The sequence below is a fragment of the Oncorhynchus keta genome, chromosome 7, assembly GCF_023373465.1.
Source record: "Oncorhynchus keta strain PuntledgeMale-10-30-2019 chromosome 7, Oket_V2, whole genome shotgun sequence".
NCBI lineage: Eukaryota > Metazoa > Chordata > Actinopteri > Salmoniformes > Salmonidae > Oncorhynchus > Oncorhynchus keta.
Window position 1 is genome coordinate 6,568,404 of NC_068427.1, and position 26,013 is coordinate 6,594,416.

Here is a 26,013-nt window from a genome sequence, read left to right on the forward strand (position 1 = left end):
ACAACTTTAGAAGTATGCTTGGGGTGATTGTCCATTTGGAAGACCCATTCAAGACCAAGCTTTAACTTCCTGACTGATGTCTTGAGATGTTGCTTCAATATATCCACATCATTTTCCTTCCTCATGATATCATCTATTTTGTGAAGTGCACCAGTCCCTTGTGGTGGCATATTTCTGCTTTACCAAATTAGGAGAGTTACAAACTACACACCAGTCAGTTATACTTAAACTACTTTAATAATAATAATACACTTTGCAATAGCATTTGACTTTCAACAATTCACTATTTATAATGAACCGTTGAGAAGTACCAACAGAAAAGTACAAAGATCTTTTATAGCCAAGATATATCCCTCTCAACTTACATGGCAAACCACAGATCTTAGGAACTGTTCACAAAGAAAGACTTTAATGAGAAAGGAATATCCCTTAGCCAGATTACATTCGCTATAAATTATTGTTCAGTTTGGTCCCTCAGACGAGGTTCTAATCTCATTCCTGGTACTTCATAGTACAAAAGCACCAACTCATCCAATAGCATATATCAATTGTCAACTCTAGATACTCCCATCTCAAGTAAACCCCCTCTTGACCCCTCTCCTGAACAAGCTCACTGAGGGGAGTGAGCCTCTAGGTCATACACTATCCAGGTTAAGTGTAAGATCAGAGAGGACATACAATGGTTCCAGACACTGCCATATACCTCCCCCAGTGGGAAAAGGAGGGAGTGACTGGCGCATGAAGGAGACAAGTAATTGGTTCCCCATTAATCCCTTCACATGGTTTAAGAATAGGTAAAGACACATTCACATATGAAGACAATGTTCCATTCTGTCCTCTTCCCTTTCTGATATTCTGCATAGCATCAGGGACATGTGGAAGACAAGCCTGACCTCCCCCCTCTCTGGGCCCCAAGTGACTGAGACCTAGCTGAGGGGAAACGTGCAACTGCCAACACTATATAGTCCAAAAGGACAGTGACAAGCATCTCACATAAGCATATTATGCAAATAAAACATCTTAATTATCTATGTTACCCAACTAATTCTGATTCATCTGCCACACCCTCCTGCAGCAAAGCATCCCACCCCCGTGCTTCACGGTTGGGATGGTGTTCTTCGGCTTGCAAGCACCCCCCTTTTTCCTCCAAACATAACGGTGGTCATTATGGCCTAACAATTCTATTTTTGTTTCATCAGACCAGAGGACATTTCTCCAAAAAGTACAATCTTTGTCCCCATGTGCAGTTGTATACTTGTGGTCTACAATTTATCTTGGCTGATTTCTTTTGATTTCCCCATGATGTCAAGCAAAGAGGCACTGAGTTTGTAGGTAGGCCTTGAAATACATCCACGGGTACACCTCCAATTGACTCAAATGATGTCAATTAGCCTGTCAGAAGCTTCTAAAGCCATTACATTTTCTGGAATTTTCCATTTTTGTAAACTTCTGACCCACTGGAAATGTGATACAGTGAATTATAAGTGAAATAATCTGCCTGTAAACATTTGTTGGAAAAATTACTTGTGTCATGCACAAAGTAGATGTCCTAACAGACTTGCCAAAACTATAGTTTGTTAACAATACATTTGTGGTGGTTGAAAAGCTAGTTTTAATGCCTCCAACATAAGTGTATGTAAACTTCCCACTTTAACTGTATACATATGTCAGTAACGGGTCTGGCTGAAATAGACACATCCACTAATTTGAATGGGTGTCCACATACTTTTGTGGGGGTAAACCATGGCCAAATGTTAACAGGTTATGGTCAATAATATCAAAACCTGCACTGATATCTAACAGTACAGCTCCCACCATCGTATCAATTTCTTTCAACCAATCATCAGTCGTTTGTGTCAGTGCAGTACATGTTGAGTATGACAGCTTGTTTGGCGTTGTGTGGGCGAGCGGTTAGCTGACGTCAACATTGTGAACAGTGTCCCATGGTGGGGTTATGGTATGGGCAAGCATGAGCTCCAGACAATGAACACAATTGCATTTTATCAATGGAAATTTGAATGCACAGAGATACCGTGATGAGATCCTGAAGCCCATTGTCGTGCCATTCATCCTCCATCACCTCATGTTTCAGCAGGATAACGCACAGCCCCATGTCTCAAGGATCTGTACACAATTCCTGGAAGCTGAAAATGTTTCAGTTCTTCAATGGTCTACATACTCAAACATGTCACCCATTGAACGTTTGGGATGCTCTGGATTGGCGTGTACGACAGCATGTTCTAGTTCCCGCCAATGCACAAGAGGATTGAGACAACAGGACACAATCAACAGCCAGATCAACTCTATGCGAAGGAGATGTTGCGCTGCATGAGGCAAATGGTCAAACAAGGAAACCATAGTATATTGTATACAAGAAACGGTTGCAGTGACATTCTCTTCTGTAAATACTTTAACCTGAAGATATGTTGCTATAGAGCCATTATCGATGCTGCTAATTGTGTGCAAATAATCAACATTATTGCCTTCAGTGATCTAAGAAGCCAATGCTAGTAATGTGCATTGTGCCATATTAGTTTCTCCTCAACCTGTACTAGAACGTATTACAGTAACTTCCTACACAAATAATGCAATGTGTTTTAGTTGACGTCATTTATTGTATGGTTAGACAAAGGTTCTAGAGCAAATGTATGAAGGAAAAGAAGTCTATACACACACAGAGTAATGAGTTTCAATATTCTAGCAATGAAGCCCTTTATCTCCACTGAAAAAATATATAAACGCAAGTGTTGGTCCCATGTTTCATGAGCTGAAACAAAAAATCCCATAAAAAGTTCCATACTCACAAAAAGCTTATTTCTCTCAAATGTGTTTACATCCTGTTAGTGAGCTTTTCTCCTTTGCCAAGATAATCCATCCACCTGACAGGTGTGGCATATCAAGAACCTGATTAAACAGCATGATCATTACACAGGTGCACCGTATGTTGTAAGTCGCTCTGGATAAGAGCGTCTGCTAAATGACTTAAATGTAAATGTAAATGTATGCTGTGGACAATAAAGGGTCACTCTAAAATGTGCCGTTTTGTGACAACACAATGCCACAGATGTCTCAAGTTGAGGGAGTGTGCAATTGGCATGCTGACTAGGAATGTCCACCAGAGCTGTTGCTAGATCATTTCATATTCATTTCTATATCATAAGCCGCCTACAACGTTGTTTTAGAGAATTTGGCAGAACGTCCAACTGGCCTCACAGCCACAGCCCACATGTAACCACCCCTGCCCAGTCATGTGAAATCCATAGATTCGGGCCTAATGAATGTCTTTCTATTGACTGATTTCCTTAAATTAACTGTAACTCAGTGAAATTGTTGCATTTATATTTTTGATCAGTATACCTCCCCAAGGTCAAGATGAACTTGCGGATACCATATTTGTGTCTCTGCAGAAAGTTGCTAACTAGCGTTAGCTAGTGGGGAAGTTGATAAGTGGCTTCATTGCCAAGTATCCATTTAAAATCATGACTCATGCTACCAGACCCTTCTGAGAGAGTTTACACCAAAACCCTTTGATGCTCTGCATTCAACTAACTGTACACATTGGGGAATGCTTTCTCAGACAGAGATTAAAACTAGTCCTGGACTACAAAGCATGCAACAACAAAAAATCTGCTTAATCTGTGCCTGTAAAACTGACCCATAATATCATAGAACAAACTATTTAACAAATGACATGGAAACCATCTAGCAAACGATAACTCTCGTACTCTCGCATATACAGTTGAAATCAAAGTTTACATACACCTTAGCTAAATACATTTAAACTCAGTTTTTCACAATTCCTGACATTTAATCCTAGTAAAAATTCCCTGCCTTAGATTAGTTAGGATCACCATTTTATTTTAAGAATGTGAAATGTCAGAACAATAGTAGAGAATTATTTATTTCAGCTTTTATTTCTTTCATCACATTTCTAGTGGGTCAAAAGTTTGCATACACTCAATTAGTATTTGCTAGCTTTGCCTTTTAAATTGTTTAACTCGGGTCAAACGTTTCGTGTAGTCTTCTACAAGCTTCCCACAATAAGTTGGGTGAATTTTGGCCCAATCCTCCTGACAGAGCTGGTGTAACTTAGTCAGGTTTGTAGGCCTCCTTGCTCGCACACGCCTTTTCAGTTCTGCCCACACATTTACTATAGGATTGAGGTCAGGGCTTTGTGATGGCAACTCCAATACCTTGACTTTGTTGTCCTTAAGCCATTTTGCCACAACTTTGGAAGTATGCTTGGGGTCATTGTCCATTTGGAAGACCCATTTACGACCAAGCTTTAAATTATAAACTTCCTGACTGATGTCTTGAGATGTTGCTTCAATATATCCACTTAATTTTCCTGTCTCATAACGCCATCCATTTTGCAAAGTGCACCAGTCCCTCCTGTAGCAAAGCACCCCCACAACATGATGCTGCCACCCTCGTGCTTCACGTTTGGGATGGTGTTCTTCAGCTTGCAAGCCTCCCCCTTTCTCCTCCAAACATAATGGTCATTATGGCCAAACAGTTCTATTTTTGTTTCATCAGACCAGAGGTAATTTCTCCAAAAAGTACAATATTTGTCTCTATGTGCAGTTAGCCTATCAGAAGCTTCTAAAGCCATGACATCATTTTCTGGAATTTTCCAAGCTGTTTAAAAGCACAGTCAACTTAGTGTATGTAAACTTCTGACCCACTGGAATTCTGATAGTGAATTAAAAGTGAAATAATGTGTGTAAACAATTGTTGGAAAAATGACTTGTGTCATGCACAAAGTAGATGTCCTAACTGACTTGCCAAAACTATAGTTTGTTAACAATACATTTGTGGTGGTTGAAAAGCTAGTTTTAATGCCTCCAACATAAGTGTATGTAAACTTCCCACTTCAACTGTACAATACATGATCCATTGGTTTTTAAGGAAACCATAAAACCCTGACAGGAGAAATAAGTTATGTTCATATCAAACACACAGCATTTTATATAGAGACACATTGGGACTTCCTTATCTCATACCGAACAGTAAATGGTAAACAGTCAATAATGGTACTGTATTGCATATACTGTACTGTTTAAGGTTATGCCATGAAAACTTCTCTCTCCTCTCGGTATGATGCAATCACTCACGCTAGACAGCAAGTTACGTGAATGGAGGGACAGGCATCCATAACAGAAAGCCAAGAATTAAAATCTAAAACAAATAGCAGAAAATACCAATTAAATCATTAATCCACGCTTGTGTGATCACATTCAAAAACCAAATGTGCACCTGAATCACTCTCGCAAGCTACATCAAAACAGATGGATCACCAGACCAACCCTCTTATCTCACTCCAAACACTTCTAACAAAGTTAATTTATTTCTACAATATAAATATCCATATTTACACATTTTTGTATATATGTAATGTTACCTTTTTAAACTATATTTATTTATTTCCCATGTATTGCTTGATAAAATTGTAATGGTAGGTACATATCACACCAGAACCCTAAACCTCAAATTTGGGGTGGGAAAAAAATGCTTTGCGATCTGTACGGTTCAAATGAGAAAATGTTAGCAAAAGGAGACATTCCATGATGAACGTGTGGCAACACGTTTTGTTTTCTGTATGAAAATAAATGACTTGTGTTGGGGCATGGTGACAAAAACCCCAAAATAGTCCAACAACTGATATCTAGGAAATGTTATACAACCCACTAAATCAACAGGCTTCATTCTTCCAACCAGTCACTTTCTCCCAACTAGTAGGCCAACTCTTTATAATTTTGGTATACATTTAAGGTGCTTACAACTAGAGGTCGACCGATTAATCGGGGCCGATTTCAAGTTTTCATAACAATTTGTATTTTTTGGACACCGATTTGGCCAACTAATATATATTTTTAACACATTTATTTAATCTTTATTTAACTAGGCAAGTCAGTTAAGAACACATTCTTATTTTCAATGACGGCCTAGGAACGGTGGGTTAACTGCCTTGTTCAGGGGTAGAACGACAGAGTTTCACCTTTTCAATTTTGCAGCCTTACAGCTAACTAGTCCAACTCTCTAACCTCCTGATTACATTGCACTCCACGAGGAGCCTGTCTGTTACGCAAATGCAGTAAGCCAAGGTAAGTTGCTAGCTAACATTAAACTTATCTTATAAAAGACAATTAATCATAATCACTAGTTAACTACACATGGTTGATGATATTACTAGTTTATCTAGAGTGTCCTGCGTTGCATATAATCGATGCGGTGCGTATTTGTGAAAAAGGACCGTCGTCGCTCTAATGTGTACCTAACCATAAACATCAATGCCTTTCTTAAAATCAATACACAGAAGTATATCTTTTTAAACCTGCATATTAAGCTCAAAGAAATCCAGGTTAGCAGGCAATATTAATCAGGTGAAATTGTGTCACTTCTCTTGCGTTCATTGCACGCAGAGTCAGTGTATATGCAACAGTTTGGGCCGCCTAATTTGCCAGAATTTTACGTAATTATGACATAACATTGAAGGTTGTGCAATGTAACAGGAATATTTAGACGTATGGATGCCACCCGTTAGATAAAATACGTAACGGTTCCGTATTTCACTATAGAATAAGAATAAAGAATAAACGTCTTGTTTTTGAGATGATAGGTTATTAATATGGTCGAATCCAGAAACTAAGGCTCGTAATTATTATGTTAGAATTAAGTCTATGATTTGATAGAGCAGTCTGACTGAGCGATAGTAGGCAGCAGCAGCCTCGTACACATTCATTCAAACAGTACTTTCGTGTGTTTTGCCATCAGCTCTTCACTGTGCTTCAAGCAATTGCGCTGTTTATGACTTCAAGCCTATCAACTCCCGAGATTAGGCTGGTGTTAGCTAGTTAGCGGTGTGCGCGCTAATAGCGTTTCAAACGTCACTCGCTCTGAGACTTGGAGTAGTTGTTCCCCTTGCTCTGCATGGCTAACGCTGCTTCGAGGGTGGCTGTTGTCGTTGTGTTGCTGGTTCGAGCCCAGGTAGGGGCGAGGAGAGGGACGGAAGCTGTACTGTTACACTTGCAATACTAAAGTGCCTATAAGAACATCCAATAGTCAAAGGTATATGAAATACAAATGGTATAGAGAGAAATAGTCCTATAATAACTACAACCTAAAACGTCTTACCTGGGAATATTGAAGACTCGTTCAAAGGAACCACCAGCTTTCATGTGTTCTCATGTTCTGAGCAAGGAACTTAAATGATAGCTTTCTTACATGGCACATATTGCACTTTTACATTCTTCTCCAACACTTTGTTTTTGCATTATTTAAACATGTTTCATTATTTATTTGAGGCTAAATGGATTTTTATTTATGTATTATATTAAGTTAAAATAAGTGTTCATTCAGTATTGTTGTAATTGTCATTATTAAAAATAAATTTAAAAAATATATATATATAAAAATAGGCCGATTAAATCGGTATCGGCTTTTTTGGGTCCTCCAATAATCGGTATCGGTGTTGAAAAATCATAATCAGTCAACCTCTACTTACAACGATAACTAACCTCCAGAAACCATTTCTAAACTGAAATGAAGGATTTGTGAATCTGACAGGGATATATATATATATATATATATATAAAACAAACTGTACACCTTCACTGAATGCCCAGGAAACCTTCACTGAACACTTCAAGGTTTTCAGGTTTTGCTTTCTTCCTTTCACCCTCACCTACGCTTTGGCTACCCAGTAAACAGCCAGTAACTAAATTCACTGGACCAGAAGACATGCCTAGTCTGGCACTAGCTAGTGATAAACTAATTTGCTGCATTCAAGAACCTGATTTCACCCTTGATGTTCTAGATTAGAATAGTCCCAAGGAAATTCCATTCTGGGAAACCAGTCAGGATCGACAACTGAGAATATATCTAAAAGTTACCAGTCCATATAGGTGAAGCATGAATGAGTACAAGTAGCTTCACATCCCCGATTGCCCTTAGTGTGAAATGTCTGATATAATTTTAGATCCAGATTATTTTGAATCACCCTTTCATCTGTTAAATACACAAACAATTGTGGCAACTGAAATTACTCAAACACCAACTATTTGTTGCAAAAAGTGCAGAGTTCCTGTCCAATTCTTAGCCTTGTATCTTTTAGCTTATTCTGTTGTAGTGTCGGGAAGCATACCTCACAACATGCAGCTTCTAAATGTGGAAGACATTTCAGTTGAATGCATTCAGTTGTACAACTGACAAGGAATCCCCCTTTCCCTCCCCACCTCCACAAACCGTTAAAAGTGATTGAAAACAGACATACAAAACAAAATCGCAACATTTCTCAGAGGACAGAATATCATAGCCAGACTAAAAGCCAGTGACCCAATTTACACTTTTAAAACACACTGGCTTCCAGTCCTCTCTCCACCTTTTAATGGTCTTTGTATTGATTGTCCAATGGGCGTATAAGGAGCGTCTGAGCCACGAGTTGAGGACCAATGATATTAGATACCCTCCCTCTCACAAAGTTTGTGTCATCACCCCCTTCATTTGAGGAAGACTGATAAAAAAATACCTTACACATTCAGTAATGACAGCATTTCCAAAATGTCCGTTTTTCACGAGATTGTATTTAGACATTTGTGAAAGGCAAACTGACAGCTGCAACCAACCATAGTCATATTTACATTTACATTTAAGTCATTTAGCAGACGCTCTTATCCAGAGATCATATAATCCATAGATGGTTGTTCCCATTCAAGTCAAGACTGGAAACCATTGCACCCATGAGTTTAACAGTCATATTGCCAGGGTGAGAGGTTCAAAAAACTATTCTATGGATTATGTCTATGGCCGCAATGCAACAAGCTGTTCCACAGATAGAAGGAGCAAAAGGAGTGGGGAAAAAGATGCTCGTACAGTGATAAGCACACCAAAGACACTTCTAAAAGCCTATTTCATGCCTGCTGAATTTCCCAGATAACTTTTCTTTCATTTTGATTTCGGCACAAATTAAAACGTGGCACTGATGGACATTTCAGCATTGTCTCAATGAAGAGTTTGACTAACCATGGGCAGTTACAAGCCTGCTAGAGTTAGCGGCAGGTGGACAAGCAATCATAGTATGGATGAAGCCGGACCTGGAATGTGAAGCTAACTGAAGCTGGTTAGCTTTATAAAAGCCTGAGTAGATCTATACTGAACAAAAATATAAACGCAACATGTTTCATGAGCTGAAATAAAAGATCCCAGAAATGTTCTATACGCACAAGCTTATTTCCCTCAAATTTTGTGCCCAAATTTGTTTAGATCCCCATTAGTGAGCATTTCTCCTTTGTCAAAATAATCCATCCACCTGACAGGTGTGGCATATCAAGTAGCTGATTAAACAGCATGATCATTACACAGGTCCACCTTGTGCTGGGGACAATAAAAGGCCACGTTTTGTCACACAACACCACACGTCTCAAGTTGAGGGAGCGTGTTTGCAAGCCTCAATCCCGCAACTGTGCTGCCCGCTCATTCTGATTGGGTGGGCCTATGCCCACAACCCTGCCCAGTCATGTGAAATCCATAGATTAGGGCCCAATTTATTTAGATTATGACTGGTAACTCAGAAAAATTGTTTAAATTGTTGCATGTTGTTTATATTTTTGTTCAGTATAGCTGGCCTCATAGTACACCACTCAGGACAATTGGGGCAACATCTAGGCTACCTCTTCTTAAGAAGGTGTGCTGCAGTACTGTGTAGTGGTGGCTGCTGTGGGCAGCAGGGGCTTACAACCCTGGTCAAAACAGGGTTGGTGTTTTCTAACAGATGCGCTATTTCAATAAAAATCAGCCATAGCATAACTGTCTGTACCATGAGTTAACCAAAAAAAAAAAAAAAACTCCACCCTGTGTCCCTGACCAGTGTAGCCTCTTACGCCTATGGAGGGGTGTGCTCCTCTACCACAAAGCCATACAGTACAGAGTTTGGAAAACTAGACGACATGTTGACGCAAAACATCCCATAATAAGAACTTAATACATTTCATGTGATCAATAGACAATCTGAAAATCAGTTTTGTCTGAGCTCTAGGGGACAGGTCAGTTTTAAATATACTGAACAAAGATAAATGCAACAATTTCAAGGGTAATACCGAGTTACAGTTCATATAAGGAAATATGTAAATTTAAATAAATTCATTAAGTCCTAATCTATAGATTTCACATGACTGGGAATACAGATATGAATCTGTTGGTCACAGATATGTGTAATATATATATATATATATATATTTAAAAAAAAAAATTAAAGCCATGGAAGAACTGGGAAGTTTTCAGCTTCCAGGAATTGTGTACTGATCTCTAAAACCACATTGGAGGCAGTTGCCGGTAGAGAAATAAAAAACATTCTCTGGCAATAGGTCTGGTGGATATTCTTGCATGCTAATTGCACGTTTACTCAACCCTACCCCTATCCTAATCCTAAGTTTACTGTGGCATTGTGTACTGTGACAAGACTGCACATTTTAGAGAGTGGCCATTTGTCCTCAGCACAAGGTGCACCTATGTAATGGCCATGCTGTTTAATAACTTCTTTGGGATAGGGGGCAACATTTTCACTTTTGGATGAAAAGCGTGCCCAGAGTAAACTGCCTCCTACTCTGTTCCAGATGCTAATATATGCATATTTTTTTATTTATAGTATTGGATAGATAACGCTCTGAAGTTTCTAAAACTGTTTGAATTATGTCTGTGAGTATAACAGAACTCATATGGCAGGCAAAAACCTGACAAAAAATCCAAACAGGAAGTGGGAAATCTGATGATTGTAGTTTTTGAACTCAGCCCCTATCGAATACACAGTGGGATATTGGTTGTTGCACTTCCTAAGGCCTCCACTAGATGTCAACCGTCTTTAGAAACCTGTTTGAGGCTTCTACTGTGAAGGGGGGCCGAATGAGAGGGGATTATTCAGAGGTCGGCCAGCAGCCTCGATCTCAGTCACGCGCATTCACATGAGGTAGCTCTCGTTCCATTGCTTTTCTACAGACAATGGAATTCTCCGGTTGGAACATTTATGATAAAAACATCATAAAGATTGATTCTATACGAGCTGTTAAATAACTTCTTGAAACTTTTTGTCCGACGTTCGGCTGGACCTGCACGCGCGTTTTGGATTTGTTAACCAAACGCCCTAACAAAAGGAGGTATATGGACATAAATGATTAACTTTATGGAACAAATCAAACATTTATTGTGGAACTGAGATTCCTGGGAGTGCATTATGATGAAGATCATCAAAGGTAAGTGAATATTTATAATGCTATTTATGACTAAATGTTGACTGCGCAACATGGCGGATATTTCTTTTGGCTGTTTTGGGCTCTGAGTGGCTCACTCAGATGCTTTTTCCGTAAAGTTTTTTTGAAATCTGACACAGCGGTTGCATTAAGGAGAAGAGGATCTAAAATTCCATGCATAACACTTGAATTTTCATCAACATTTATAATGAGTATTTCTGTGAATTGATGTGTCTCTCTGAAAAATCACTGCATGTTTTGGAACAACTTAGCATAACAAGCCAATGTAAAATGAGATTTTTGGATATAAATATGCACTTTATCGACCAAAACATACATGTATTGTGCAACATGAAGTCCTATGAGTGTCATCTGATGAAGATCAAAGGTTCTCTATATTTGTGCTTTTTGTGACTCCTCTGTGACTTCGTGGTGACCTAACAATCGTTTGTGGAGCTTTCGCCGTAAAGCATTTTTGAAATCAGACACTGTGGCTGGATTAATGAGAATTTTATATTTAAAATGGTGCCTAATACTTGTATGTTTGAGAAATTGTATTTATTAGATTTTGGCAGATTTGTATTTGGCGCGCTGCAATTTCATTGGCTGTTGGGCGAGGGGTTATAGATAATCCATCCACCTGATAGGTTAATTAGCTTCTTGATATGCCACACCTATCAGGTGGATGGATTATCTTGGCAAAGCATAAATACTCACTAACAGGGATCTAAACAAATTTGTGCACAAAATTTGAGAGAAATAAGCTTTTTATGCATTTGGAACATTTCTGGGATCTTTTATTTCGGCTCATGAAACAACACTTTACATGTTGCGTTTATATTTTTTGTTCAGTGTATAGGAATGGAGTATACATTGAGAAAAGTAGGAATTCCTGATTAATCAGGAAAAATCGCATCCCTGAAAAATTCACATTTTAAGTAGAACACGATTATCTTCGGTTGTTCCTTCGCTGCCAACATGGACGCTTCAGACAGAGTTTCAAGGTGGGAAAAAAGAGAAAAGTATGTCAAACTATGTACAGTAAATCCACAGCCCCCTTCAACAGCTCTACCAGGTGGGCATCATGTCGGGGAACCAGACACGGCCGAGGTGCTTTGACACCTCCCAGTGGATTTCATCCAGGTTGTACTTATGGTCAGGAATCAGCACCTCCTCCATGATGGACAGCTGGGACAACCTCCGACCGCACATCTTCACAAATTCCACGAACGCGCTGCACGACACCTCACACTCCCCAAGGCCAATGGCCGACAGCTGGGTGCAGCGCTTGGCGATGCGGATTAGCTCCTCGTCCAGCGGCCGCAGCCCATTGGCGCACACCACCAACTCCACCAGCCGGGGGCAGTGGAGCCCCACGCGGCCCAGCACATCCTTACTGACTGAGCGACCAAAGTAGAGGTGGGTGATGGGGACTTCCTCCCTGAAGAAGGGGCCGAACTCGTCCTCGTAGAGGAAGAAGTACATGACCAGGTTGAACTTGGGTGAGTGGCGCAGCATAGCGTCCCAGCTGGACTTCCTGATGGTGTGGAAGTGCTGCCCGGGGTTCTCGCTGACCACATCAATGCGGAGATGCTCCAGGTGCACGTGTTTCTCAGAGGAGAGGGCTAATAAGAGCTCGTCACTCAGCAGGTGGTAGTTCAGCGCCAGCTCCCTCAGGCCATGGCACTGGTCCGCCACACACAGAATACCTGCACACACAGAAAACTTTGGTTTAAAAAAAAAAAAAAATATGCCATTTAGCAGACTTACAAATAACAGACTTTGGTTTACAAATATAGTCCTATTGTTACTCCAATTATAACATATGTCCCTATTAATTCAAATTAGTTTAGCTTTATGGTGTAACACTAGAAGGGCCGAGACAGTCATTTTGACTGCATATGAAAGAAATTGAAAACTCTGCAATTTTTACATCATGCCCCCTCCGTCCTTGACTTATCCTAAATAAGTCTATTTAACACACGTATATTGTGAGAATGTTGATATCACAAACAGAAAATGTTACAAGCAGTTTTGATAGCTACAGTAGGCCGAAACAGTATTTATTCAGCCACCAATTGTGCAAGTTCTCCCACTTAAAAAGATGAGAGAGGCCTGTAATTTGCATCATAGGTACACTTCAACTATGACAGACAAAATGAGAAAAAAAATCCAGGAAATCACATTGTAGGATTTTTTATGAATTTATTTGCAAATTATGGTGGAAAATAAGTATTTGGTCACCTACAAACAAGCAAGATTTCTGGCTCTCACAGACCTGTAACTTCTGTGAGAGTATCAGAATGAGCAGGTTAAGTTTCATCTTGCACGCTATTGTTAGCCACTTAGCTAAATTCAGATGGAGAGAATTTATTTGGCACATCTTAGATTGACTAAAACACTCTTATCCAGAGCGACTTACAGGAGCAATTAGGGTTAAGTGCCTTGCTCAAGGACACAGACAGATTTTATCTAGTCAGCTCTGGGATTCGAACCAGCAACCTTTGGGTTAATGGCTCAAAGCTCTTAACCGCTAGGCTACCTATTGCCCACGTAGTTAACTTAAAAGTTATAAAATAAACCCAGCAAAAAAAGTCCCCTTTTCAGGACCCTATCTTTCAAAGATCATTCGTAAAAATCCAAATAACTTCACAGATCTTCATTGTAAAGGGTTTAAACACTGTTTCCCATGTTTGTTCAATGACACAAACAATTAATGAACATGCACCTGTGGAACAGTCGTTAAGATATGAACAGCTTACAGACGGTAGGCAGATAAGGTCACAGTTATGAAAACTTAGGACACTAAAGAGGCCTTTCTACTAAAAACACCAAAAGAAAGAACCAGGGTCCCTGCTCATCTGTGTGAACGTGCCTTACGCATGCTGCAAGGAGGCATGAGGACTGCATATGTGGCCAGGGCAATAAATTGCCTGTTGTAAGGCAGGTCCTCACCAGATATCAAACCCAAACCCACCGTCGCTGGACCAGACAGGACTGGCAAAAAGTGCTCTTCACTGACAAGTTGCGGTTTTGTCTCACCAGGGGTGATGGTCGGATTCGCGTTTATCGTCGAAGGAATGAGCGTTACACCGAGGCCTGTACTCTGGAGCGGGATCGATTTGGAGGTGGAGGGTCCATCATGGTCTGGGGCGGTGTGTCACAGCATCATCGGACTGAGCTTGTTGTCATTGCAGGCACTCTCAACGTTGTGCGTTACAGGGAAGACATCCTGCTCCCTCATGTGGTACCCTTCCTGCAGGCTCATCCTGACATGACCCTCCAGCATGACAATGTCACCAGCCATACTGCTCGTTCTATATGTGATTTCCTGCAAGACAGGAATCCTAGTGTTCTGCCATGGCCAGAAAGAGCCCGAACCTCAATCCCATTGAGCACATCTGGGACCTGTTGGATCGGAGGGTGAGGGCTAGGGCCATTCCCCACCCCCCAGATATGTCCCGGAACTTGCAGATGCCTTGGTGGAAGAGTGGGTAACATCTCACAGCAAGAACTTTCAAATCTGGTGCAGTCCATGAGGAGGAGATGCACTGCAGTAATTCATACAGCTGGTGGCCACACCAGATACTGACTGTTACTTTTGATTTTGACCCCCCCCCCGTTCAGGTACACATTATTCAATTTCTGTTAGTCACATGTCTGTGGAACTTGTCCAGTTTATGTCTCAGTTGTTGAACCTTATGTTCATACAAATATTTACACGTTAAATTCAATGAAAATAAACGCAGGTGACAGTGAGAGGACGCTTATTTTTTTTCTGAGTTTATATAGCTGGCAAACAGTAGTGAATTTCATACAAGTGTAACTTGATCACCTCACTTAAGTTGCGCTGCATGAATGACTCGCCTTACGAAGATCCCATTTTCCTCGTTGTGCTTCTTTGTAAACAAACACACATGACTGGCTCAAACCGCTGTTTTGGAAAACTAGTACCGGTAAGCTTCATAAAAATAAAAAAAGGATACATGCGATCTGCTTATCTATTATCTAGTGCATGTTAACTGCAGGTATTTACTTATAGTACTAATATTCAAAGCCCCAAAAAAGTAACTTAACATAGTGCTAGCAAATAATAAGGGATCCTCAAAGACAATGCTAACGAGCACATTGCAAACATTTTGTACAGTTCCTGACCTAAACTATACAAGTAACTCAAAAACACTACTCAGTTTGCTGCACGCACAAAATGAATATTAGCCAGCAAGGCTCTTGATACAGGTGGGAATTCTCTGCTGTTACCAAGTGAATGCTTGATTATCGAAGAAGCTAATCATTTAACACTAAATTAGCAATCCAAATGCCCAACTGCTGAGCATTTAGCACATTTTAGACAGTTAACTTAATAGTTATAAGATATCTCTGAATTAGAGAGGTGTGGGGGGCTGCCTTAAATCGGCATCCACGTCTTCGGCGCCCGGGGAAGTGCCTTGCTCAGTGGCAGAACACTACACCAATGAGGGGGGTAGTGAGACCAGGCAGTTTAAGTGTTAATGAGGGCTTTCACTGTTGTGGCCAAGGTTTTTGGTTTGAAACTACAGCTATGATAGCTATGAAGGCCTCAGATATGAGGCTGCCTCTCTAACTCACCGTCCCCTCTGTTCTCCCTCCCTCCATTGACAAAAAGGGGACACTGTCTTCCAGCTGATGGTAAAACTCAAGTCGCACTGCATTATTCCTGCCTCCTGCACCAATTAATGTCCAGATAAAGTGATTACTCAATATAGTAAATGTATAATGTAAAAAGGACAAGACTATAATAATAACAAGCTTTTCAAAACACTTTGCTATACTCATTCATTGCAGCTGCAGTGTTGGTTGTAGCACATTTTATGGCTTTTAAAACATGTTGACAGTGCTGAATAACAAACATAAAATGACTCAAAAACAGCAGTGCTTTGGTTTTAAAATGTTGAAATCTCACAGTATCAACTTTGCTGTGCACTCAAGGCTTAATTTTTATTGTCTATGGCTGGAGGAAACTGCAGATACGGTGATCTGAGCTATTTGATTGGCCAGCGGTAGTCCTGTCGGTGCACTTGATTTTCTCAGGTGCACCTTCAGACACATGAAATGGTTCAAAATGTGAACACTTTGCCTTCCCGACACTACGGTTGCTGAATCAAGTGCACCTACCGCCAATAGCACGAAACAAATAAAACAAAATAGTAACTCAAAGGCTTAATCATTTTGAACAGAAATGTTTGGTGATTGCCTAGGAATGCTTTGGTGATGGACCAGTCGAGCGCTACCAATGGGTTGGCAACCACTGCTATAGAGGCTACTTTTTTCTTTGACTTTGTGCTTTTAAATTGCCAGCTATGAGACAAAAAGGCAGAAATACTTTGAAAACAGCTACTGCAGCATTTATTTTGCTATAAATGTGATCATACGCGACTATTTTTATTCACAAATGCTAGTGAAATGCTCGGACTGTGGAGCCCTGACCACCTACCAATGTGACTGGTGAAATAGACATACCTGCCAATGCAAAAATATTTCCGCATTTGGCATGTGGCTGGTGTTCATTTTTGGCCCTGCTGATGAATGCGTTTGTTTTCCATGATTGTGTTCGGTATTTCTGTTTTGAATTTCCTATTTATTAAAGTGTACATTTTTGTAATTACAGGTCTCATCTGTAAAGAGGCCTTGGCCTCAGAATTTGGGGGGGGGGGGGCAGGTCATACCAAGGATCATTTAGCTATTTGATTTTGAATTTTAGGACCCCTTAAGGTATGAACCAAATTAATTTAAAAAATGTGTTAAACACTTAATTTACTTGGCCTTATTACAATTAGCCCATAGAAATGCATTGAATAACAGCTTCATATATGGATAAACATAGTCCAAAACATTTCTGAAGGAAGTCTATTCTGAAGTGTCTATCGGAGAAACATAAGATCCAATTTGGGTTTTTTTTGTGTTTTTTTTAAACATGTATTTAACCCCTCCTTTTAGCCACTAAACTGTCTCTATATACGTCCGTTCATTTTTTAAAACAGAGTTGACACTTATTTGAGTGCCTAATCAGGAGTCGACTGTATGGCGTTGCTCAGGGACCATTCAATGGAATAATCCATTCTAGGGATCATTCAATGACCATAAACTCAACAAGCTACCTGCAGGGGAGACATGAGGGCAGCTGCTCATCTTCAACATCCTCAGTGTGTCGCTGTTGTTGGCCACCAGGACCTTCAGGGACGGATCATCCACCGGTGTGTCGTCGATCTTCAGAGATGACAGGGACTTGGAGTTGACAAACACCACCGTCAGGGCCGAGATGAAATGAGACTAAAGGATGAAAACAAATCAGTCAACAGGTAAATAAAATGGATGATTGCAGGTGTAAGGCTATAACAAAGACCCAAAGTCGTCAAAACATTGCACGAAATTCCGGAGCATCAATACACAGTGGACTGTTTAATGGAGTTGCCTTGAAAGAATGAATGGAGAATGTGTTCAGGTTGAACTGTCTGCACACCACTCCACTGTGGAATTACAGGCTCATTGTAAACTGTGGAATTTTGACCTTTAAAACTGGAGCCAAAAGCTAGTGGACAATCAAATCCTAGTTATAGAATAGTATTCACAATCAAGGTTACACATTAGAATGCCAACCATTGTCATTGAATATTTGGTACCAACAGTTTCCTGAACACTAAATATACAGTGCAGTCAGAAAATATTCAGACCCCTTGCAGCCTTATTCTAAATTGGATTAAATTGTGTGTGTCCCCCATCAATCTACACAAAATATCCCACAATGACAAAGCAAAAACAGGTTATACATTTTTTGCAAATGTATAAAATGAAATCAAACAGAAATATGACATTTACATAAGTATTCAGACCCTTTTTACTCAGTACTTTGTTGAAGCACCGATGGCAGCGATTTAAACCTCGAGTCTTTTTGGGTGTGACACTACAAGCTTGGCACACCTGTATTTTGGGGAGATCTTCTCTGCAGATCCTCACAAGCTCTGCACAGCTATTTTCAGGTCTCTCCAGAGATGTTCAATCGGGGTCAAGCCCACTCAAGGACAGCAGAGACTTGTCCTGAAGCTCTTCCTGCATTGTCTTGGCTGTGTGCTTGGGGTTGTTGTCCTGTTGGAAGGTAAAACCTTCGCCACAGCCTGAAGTTTTGAGCAGGGTTTCATCAAGGATCTCTACTTTTCTCCGTTCATCTTTCCCTCAATCTTGGACTGTACTCCCAGTCCCTGCCACTGAAAAACATCTCCACATCATGATGCTGCCACCACCATGCTCCGTAGGGATGGCGCCAGGTTTCCTCCAGACATGACACTTGGCATTCATGCCAAGGAGTTCTTGGTTTCATCAGATCAGAGAATCGTGTTTCTCGTGGTCTAAGAATCATTCAGGTGCCCTTTTGGCAAACTCCAAGTGGGCTGTCATGTGCCTTTTACTGAGGAGTGGCTTCTGTCTGGCCACTCTACCTCAAAATGCCTGATTGGTGGAGTGCTGCAGAGATGGTTGTCCTTCTAGAAGGTTCTCCCATCTCCACAGAGAAACTCTGGAGCTCTGTCAGAGTGTCCATTGGGTTCTCGGTCACCTCCCTGACCAAAGCCCTTCTCCCCTGATTGCTCAGTTTGGCTGAGCGGCCAGCTCTAGGAAGAGCCTTGGTTCCAAACTCCTTCCATTTGAGAATGGAGATCACTGTGTTCTTGGGGACCTTCAATGCTGCAGACATTATTTGTACCCTTCCCCAGGTCTGTGCCTTGACATGATCCTGTCACGGAGCTCTACGGACAATTCCTTCGACCTCATGGCTTGGTTTTTGCTCTGACATGCACTGTCAACTGTGGGACCTTATATACACAGGTGTGTTCCCTTACAAATCATGTCCAAATCAATTTAATTTACTACAGGTGGACTCCAACCTAGTTGGAGAAACATCAAGGATGATCAATGGAAACAGGATGCACCTGAGCTCAATTCTCTCATAGCAAAGGGTCTGAATACTTTAAATAAGGTTTCTGTTTTTTATTTGTAATACATTTGCAAACATTTCTAAAAACCTGGTTTCACTGTTATTATTGGGTAGATTGATGTCGAAAAAGTAATGGTGTCTGAATACTTTCCGAATACACTGTAAGGCCAATCTTTGGCTCTGATTCCAACAGGCTGAGTGTAAGCTACCTTGGGCAACTCCATGAAGCTGGGTCTGGCCGTAGAGATGAGCCCTAGTGTCTTTAGTGAACAGTTCACCAGCTGGGAGAGAATGTCACAGGCTGCCTCTGCAGATTCCGTGCTGCTGTCCACCTAGAGATAAAAAAAATTACAAAAATAAAAGAATATATACTTAAAAATTTAAACACAAAATGTTGGTCCCATGTTTCATGGAAATAAAAGATCTCCGACACGTTCCATATGTACAAAAAGTGTATCTCAAATTTTGTGCACAAATTTGTTTTACATCCCTGTTGGTGAGGATTTCTCCTTAGCCAAGATAATCCAGCCACCTGACAGGTGTGGTATCAACAAGCTGATTAAACAGTATGATCATTACACCGGTGCATCTTGTGCTGGGAACAAAAGACCACTAAAATGTGCAGTTTGTCACCAACGCCACAGATGTCTCAAGGTGAGGGAGTGTGGCATGCTGACTGCAGGAATGTCCACCAGAGAATTTAAAATGTTAATTTCTCTATCATATTCAATTGACCAATTTCCTTATATGAACACTAACGCAAACATTTTGAAATTGTTGCATGTTGCATTTATATTTTTGTTCACCCAACACTTGACCTCTGATGCCAATCATAAAATTAAATATTGATTTTGCATTACCATTCTTAATCAAAAACAAACCATTGCAGCGGTGGCAAAGTTGACGTAAGTAGTCCGCATGGACAATGGCACTGTCTCCAACCAAAATGTTAGAGGCCCTCTTCTTGGTCGCAGACAAATGTTCCTGTTTTGAAGCTCATTTCCTGCAATTCAGCATTTTGCAGTGCGCATGACAGAAATGGTGCAGTTTAAAGCTAATTTCCTATGGTTTATGCCGTGTTCTTATGCCATCTGTGTGACTCAAACATATCATGAATGGGGGCCCCATGCCATTCATTTTTATTTTAGATTGTCCCTTTTATTTTGGTTATTGTTAGTTCGCAAAGATGATCTTATTTAAACGATTAATGGACAAACGCAACGATTAATGGACAAAGGGGAAACACTGAATTCCCACTCACTTTGAAGCTGACATACTGCAGGTGGTTCGAATGCCTCTTGATGATCTGTTTGATTAGGTCTGGGTGTGTCGCCTTCAGGTAAGAACTGGCAGGCTGGTTCAGTTCAAACTCAAAGCACCTCCATAGCTCGGGCATGTGGAAAGCTTGGTTCCAGCCACGGCACACTTGCGAGGCATACGCCCGGTCCAGAAGAGGCAGGAATTGGAAGATGTTGAGCAGGATCTCCTGAGGGAGAAGTGCCCAGTCGAAGCCAAACTCACAGAGCTCTACATCAGTCTCTTCTTCCCCCTCCTCTTGATACTTCTCTTTGCTTGGCTGTAGCTTCCGCACCTTCTTGCAGGACTCGGTTGGGCCCTCACTGGAAGAGCTGCAGGCGTCCTCATCTCCTTTCAGCCTCTTCATCCTATAGGAGGAGACACACAACGAGGTTTGGTGGGAATAATACATCGCAAATCATTGGCCTGCTGGCAATTATAGTTTATTAAACACGGGATTTCGTACATTAAAATCACAGCATACAATGCAATAATTATAGAAGAATAACAGCCAGGTAACAATACAAAAAAGTGACCTTATTTTATGTCCTAATTGGAACTAATAACTGCTACTGCATTCCTGACATACAATATTTTCACAATATTAGGCAGGGTAGGAACGTCAAAAGTTCCGGTTTGGACACTAGTGTAGAGCGCCTGGTTAAATTGTGTTTAGGAGCATTTTTTCAATCTCTAAAATGGCTAATTCTATTGAGAAATGTGTGACTATTGAAAAAAGGCTGAGTTTGCTTTGTTTACTATAATCCTAAATTACGATATTTTATTATTTTGCCATATCTAATTACCAAAAATATAAAACACAACATGCAACAATTTCAATTATTTTGTCAATCGAAATAAATTAATTAGGCCCTAATTTATGGATTTCACATGACTGGACATGGGTGCAGCCTGGGACTGCATATCTTTCCCCCCACAAAGGGGCTTTATTACAGACAGAAATACTTGTCCATTTTATCAACGGTCCAGGTGGCTAGTCTCAGACAATCCCACAGGTGAAGAAGCTGGATGTGGAGGTACTGGGCTGGCGTGGTTGCATGTGGTCTAGGGTTGAGGCCGGTTGGACCTATTGCCAAATTCTATTAAAAAAACACGGAGGCAGCTTATGGTAGAAAAATTTACTTTGAATTCTTTGGCAAAAGCTCTGGTGGACATTCTTGCAGTCAGTATGCCAATTGCATGCTCCCTCAACTTTATACATCTGTGGCATTGTGTTGTGTGACAAAACTGCAATTTTAGAATGGCCTTTTATTGTCCTCTGCACAAGGTGAACCTGTGTAATGATCATGCTGTTTAACTTCTTTGGGGTAGGGGCAGTATTGGGAATTTTGGATGAAAAGCGTGCCCCAATTAAGCTGCCTGCGACTCAGCCATAAAAGCTAGAATATGCATATAATTAGTAGATTTGGATAGAAAACACTCTGTTTGACTGATGTCTGAGTATAACAGAACTCGTATGCCAGGTAAAAACCTGAGAAAAAAATCAACCAGGCAGTGGGAAATCTAAGGTTTGTAGTTGTTGAACTCAGCCCCCATCGAATACACAGGTATTCGGTTGGAGCGAGCGGTCGCATTCGCACTTCGCTCTGCAGGTTGTATAACTTTTTCATTACATTTCATTATAGTACAACGGTTGATTTGTCTAATCTTAGCAATTCTTCTTAGCTAGCTACATAGCCGTCCTTGTATCAGAGATAATTGCATAATTATCGTATTTCGTCGCCCTAACGTAGCCTTCACTGCTATTCGCCCAGGAGCTAGCTGACGCTAGCTAACGCACACAGATTAGCATCACTGTAGTGCTATTCACTCAACTGCACGACTTGATTAGTTTACTGTTAGCTAGCTACATAATCTTAGCAATTCTTCTTAGCTAGCTACATAGCCGTCCTTGTATCAGAGATAATTGCATAATTATCGTATTTCGTATTTCGTCGCCCTAACGTAGCCTTCACTGCTTTTCGCCCAGGAGCTAGCAACGCTAACTAATCAAGTCGTACAGTTGAGTGAATAGCACTACAGTGATGCTAATCTGTGTGCGTTAGCTTAGCAACGCTAGCTAACGCACACAGATTAGCATCACTGTAGTGCTATTCACTCAACTGTACGACTTGATTAGTTCAGTGTTAGCTAGCTACATAGCTGTCTTTGTTTCCAAGATAATTGTGTAGTTTAGTGTGTGTAGCCTTGGAGTGACTATCTTAATTCACTGAGGTTCGCTAGCCAGCTATTTGTCGTCCTTAACGTAGGAGACTCACACGTCTACTGATTCGAATTCAATCACCGGTCAGGGAGTATCACATTTTCATTTCATTACAGTACAACGGTTTGATTTGTTTGATCGTAGCTAGCTACATAGCTAGCTACATAGCCGTCTTTGTTTCAAAGATAATTGTGTAGTCTAGACCGATTTCCTAGGTTAGCTAGCCAGCTATTGTCGTTCTTTTAACTCAACGTAACGTAAACAACACTGCTAGCTAGCCAGCTAGCCCCGAATAGCAGCACTGTAGAAATTATTACACTCAACGGAACGACTTGATTAGTGTAGTGCCAACAACGCAGCTACTGCCAGCTAGCCTACTTTAGCAGTACTGTATCATTTTAATCATTTTAGTCAATAAGATTCTTGCTACGTAAGCTTTCTGAACATTCGAGACGTGTAGTCCACTTGTCATTCCAATTTCCTTGCATTAGCGTAGCCTTTTCTGTAGCCTGTCAACTATGTGTCTGTCTATCCCTGTTCTCTCCTCTGCACAGACCATACAAACGCTCCACACCGCGTGGCACGACCACCCTAATCTGGTGGTCCCAGCGCGTACGACCCACGTGGAGTTCCAGGTCTCCGGTAGCCTCTGGAACTGCCGATCTGCGGCCAACAAGGCAGAGTTCATCTCAGCCTATGCCTCCCTCCAGTCCCTTGACTTCTTGGCACTGACGGAAACATGGATCACCACAGATAACACTGCTACTCCTACTGCTCTCTCCTCGTCCGCCCACGTGTTCTCGCACACCCCGAGAGCTTCTGGTCAGCGGGGTGGTGGCACCGGGATCCTCATCTCTCCCAAGTGGTCTTTCTCTCTTTCTCCCCTTACCCATCTGTCTATTGCCTCCTTTGAATTCCATGCTGTCACAGTTACCAGCCCTTTCAAGCTTAACATCCTTATCATTTATCGCCCTCCAGGTTCCCTCGGAGAGTTCATCAATGAGCTTGATGCCTTGATAAGCTCCTTTCCTGAGGACGGCTCACCTCTCACAGTTCTGGGCGACTTTAACCTCCCCACGTCTACCTTTGACTCATTCCTCTCTGCCTCCTTCTTTCCACTCCTCTCCTCTTTGACCTCACCCTCTCACCTTCCCCCCTACTCACAAGGCAGGCAATACGCTTGACCTCATCTTTACTAGATGCTGTTCTTCCACTAACCTCATTGCAACTCCCTCCAAGTCTCCGAACACTACCTTGTATCCTTTTCCCTCTCGCTCTCATCCAACACTTCCCACACTGCCCCTACTCGGATGGTATCGCGCCGTCCCAACCTTCGCTTCTCTCCCCCGCTACTCTCTCCTCTTCCATCCTATCATCTCTTCCCTCTGCTCAAACTTTCTCCAACCTATCTCCTGATTCTGCCTCCTCAACCCTCCTCTCCTCCCTTACTGCATCCTTTGACTCTCTATGTCCCCTATCCTCCAGGCCGGCTCGGTCCTCCCCTCCCGCTCCGTGGCTCGACGACTCATTGCGAGCTCACAGAACAGGGCTCCGGGCAGCCGAGCGGAAATGGAGGAAAACTCGCCTCCCTGCGGACCTGGCATCCTTTCACTCCCTCCTATCTACATTTTCCTCCTCTGTCTCTGCTGCTAAAGCCACTTTCTACCATTCTAAATTCCAAGCATCTGCCTCTAACCCTAGGAAGCTCTTTGCCACCTTCTCCTCCCTCCTGAATCTTCCCCCTCCCTCCTCCCTCTCTGCAGATGACTTCTCCAACCATTTTGAAAAGAAGGTCGATGACATCCGATCCTCGTTGCTAAGTCAAACGACACCGCTGGTTCTGCTCACACTGCCCTACCCTATGCTCTGACCTCTTTCTCCCCTCTCTCTCAGATGAAATCTCGCGTCTTGTGACGGCCGGCCGCCCAACAACCTGCCCGCTTGACCCTATCCCCTCCTCTCTTCTCCAGACCATTTCCGGAGACCTTCTCCCTTACCTCACCTCGCTCATCAACTCATCCCTGACCGCTGGCTACGTCCCTCCCGTCTTCAAGAGAGCGAGAGTTGCACCCCCTTCTGAAAAACCTACACTCGATCCCTCCGATGTCAACAACTACAGACCAGTATCCCTTCTCTCTTTCTCTCCAAAACTCTTGAGCGTGCCGTCCTTGGCCAGCTCTACCGCTATCTCTCTCAGAATGACCTTCTTGATCCAAATCAGTCAGGTTTCAAGACTAGTCATTCAACTGAGACTGCTCTTCTCTGTATCACGGAGGCGCTCCGCACTGCTAAAGCTAACTCTCTCTCCTCTGCTCTCATCCTTCTAGACCTATCGGCTGCCTTCGATACTGTGAACCATCAGATCCTCCTCTCCACCCTCTCCGAGTTGGGCATCTCCGGCGCGGCCCACGCTTGGATTGCGTCCTACCTGACAGGTCGCTCCTACCAGGTGGCGTGGCGAGAATCTGTCTCCTCACCACGCGCTCACCACTGGTGTCCCCCAGGGCTCTGTTCTAGGCCCTCTCTTATTCTCGCTATACACCAAGTCACTTGGCTCTGTCATAACCTCACATGGTCTCTCCTATCATTGCTATGCAGACGACACACAATTAATCTTCTCCTTTCCCCCTTCTGATGACCAGGTGGCGAATCGCATCTCTGCATGTCTGGCAGACATATCAGTGTGGATGACGGATCACCACCTCAAGCTGAACCTCAGCAAGACGGAGCTCCTCTTCCTCCCGGGGAAGGACTGCCCGTTCCATGATCTCGCCATCACGGTTGACAACTCCATTGTGTCCTCCTCCCAGAGCGCTAAGAACCTTGGCGTGATCCTGGACAACACCCTGACGTTCTCAACTAACATCAAGGCGGTGTCCCGTTCCTGTAGGTTCATGCTCTACAACATCCGCAGAGTGCCCTGCCTCACACAGGAAGCGGCGCAGGTCCTAATCCAGGCACTTGTCATCTCCCGTCTTGATTACTGCAACTCGCTGTTGGCTGGGCTCCCTGCCTGTGCCATTAAACCCCTACAACTCATCCAGAACGCCGCAGCCCGTCTGGTGTTCAACCTTCCCAAGTTCTCTCACGTCACCCCGCTCTCTCCACTGGCTTCCAGTTGAAGCTCGCATCCGCTACAAGACCATGGTGCTCGCCTACGGAGCTGTGAGGGGAACGGCACCTCAGTACCTCCAGGCTCTGATCAGGCCCTACACCCAAACAAGGGCACTGCGTTCATCCACCTCTGGCCTGCTCGCCTCCTACCACTGAGGAAGTACAGTTCCCGC

General features: G+C 42.2%; 1 protein-coding gene across 1 annotated transcript in view; it reads right to left on the reverse strand.

The window, feature by feature from the left end:
- Nucleotides 1–2,593: 2,593 nt before the first annotated feature.
- fbxl3a (F-box and leucine-rich repeat protein 3a) overlaps nt 2,594–26,013 on the reverse strand; it is a 30,615-nt gene continuing 7,195 nt past the window's right edge. The window contains exons 2-5 of the mRNA XM_035773114.2: nt 20,468–20,870; nt 19,416–19,538; nt 17,378–17,549; nt 2,594–12,949 (exon numbers count right to left, since the gene is read on the reverse strand). Coding sequence (XP_035629007.1) covers nt 12,309–12,949; nt 17,378–17,549; nt 19,416–19,538; nt 20,468–20,869 — 1,338 coding nt within the window. The 5' untranslated portion in view covers nt 20,870 and the 3' untranslated portion in view covers nt 2,594–12,308. The remainder of the gene's footprint in view (nt 12,950–17,377; nt 17,550–19,415; nt 19,539–20,467; nt 20,871–26,013) is intronic.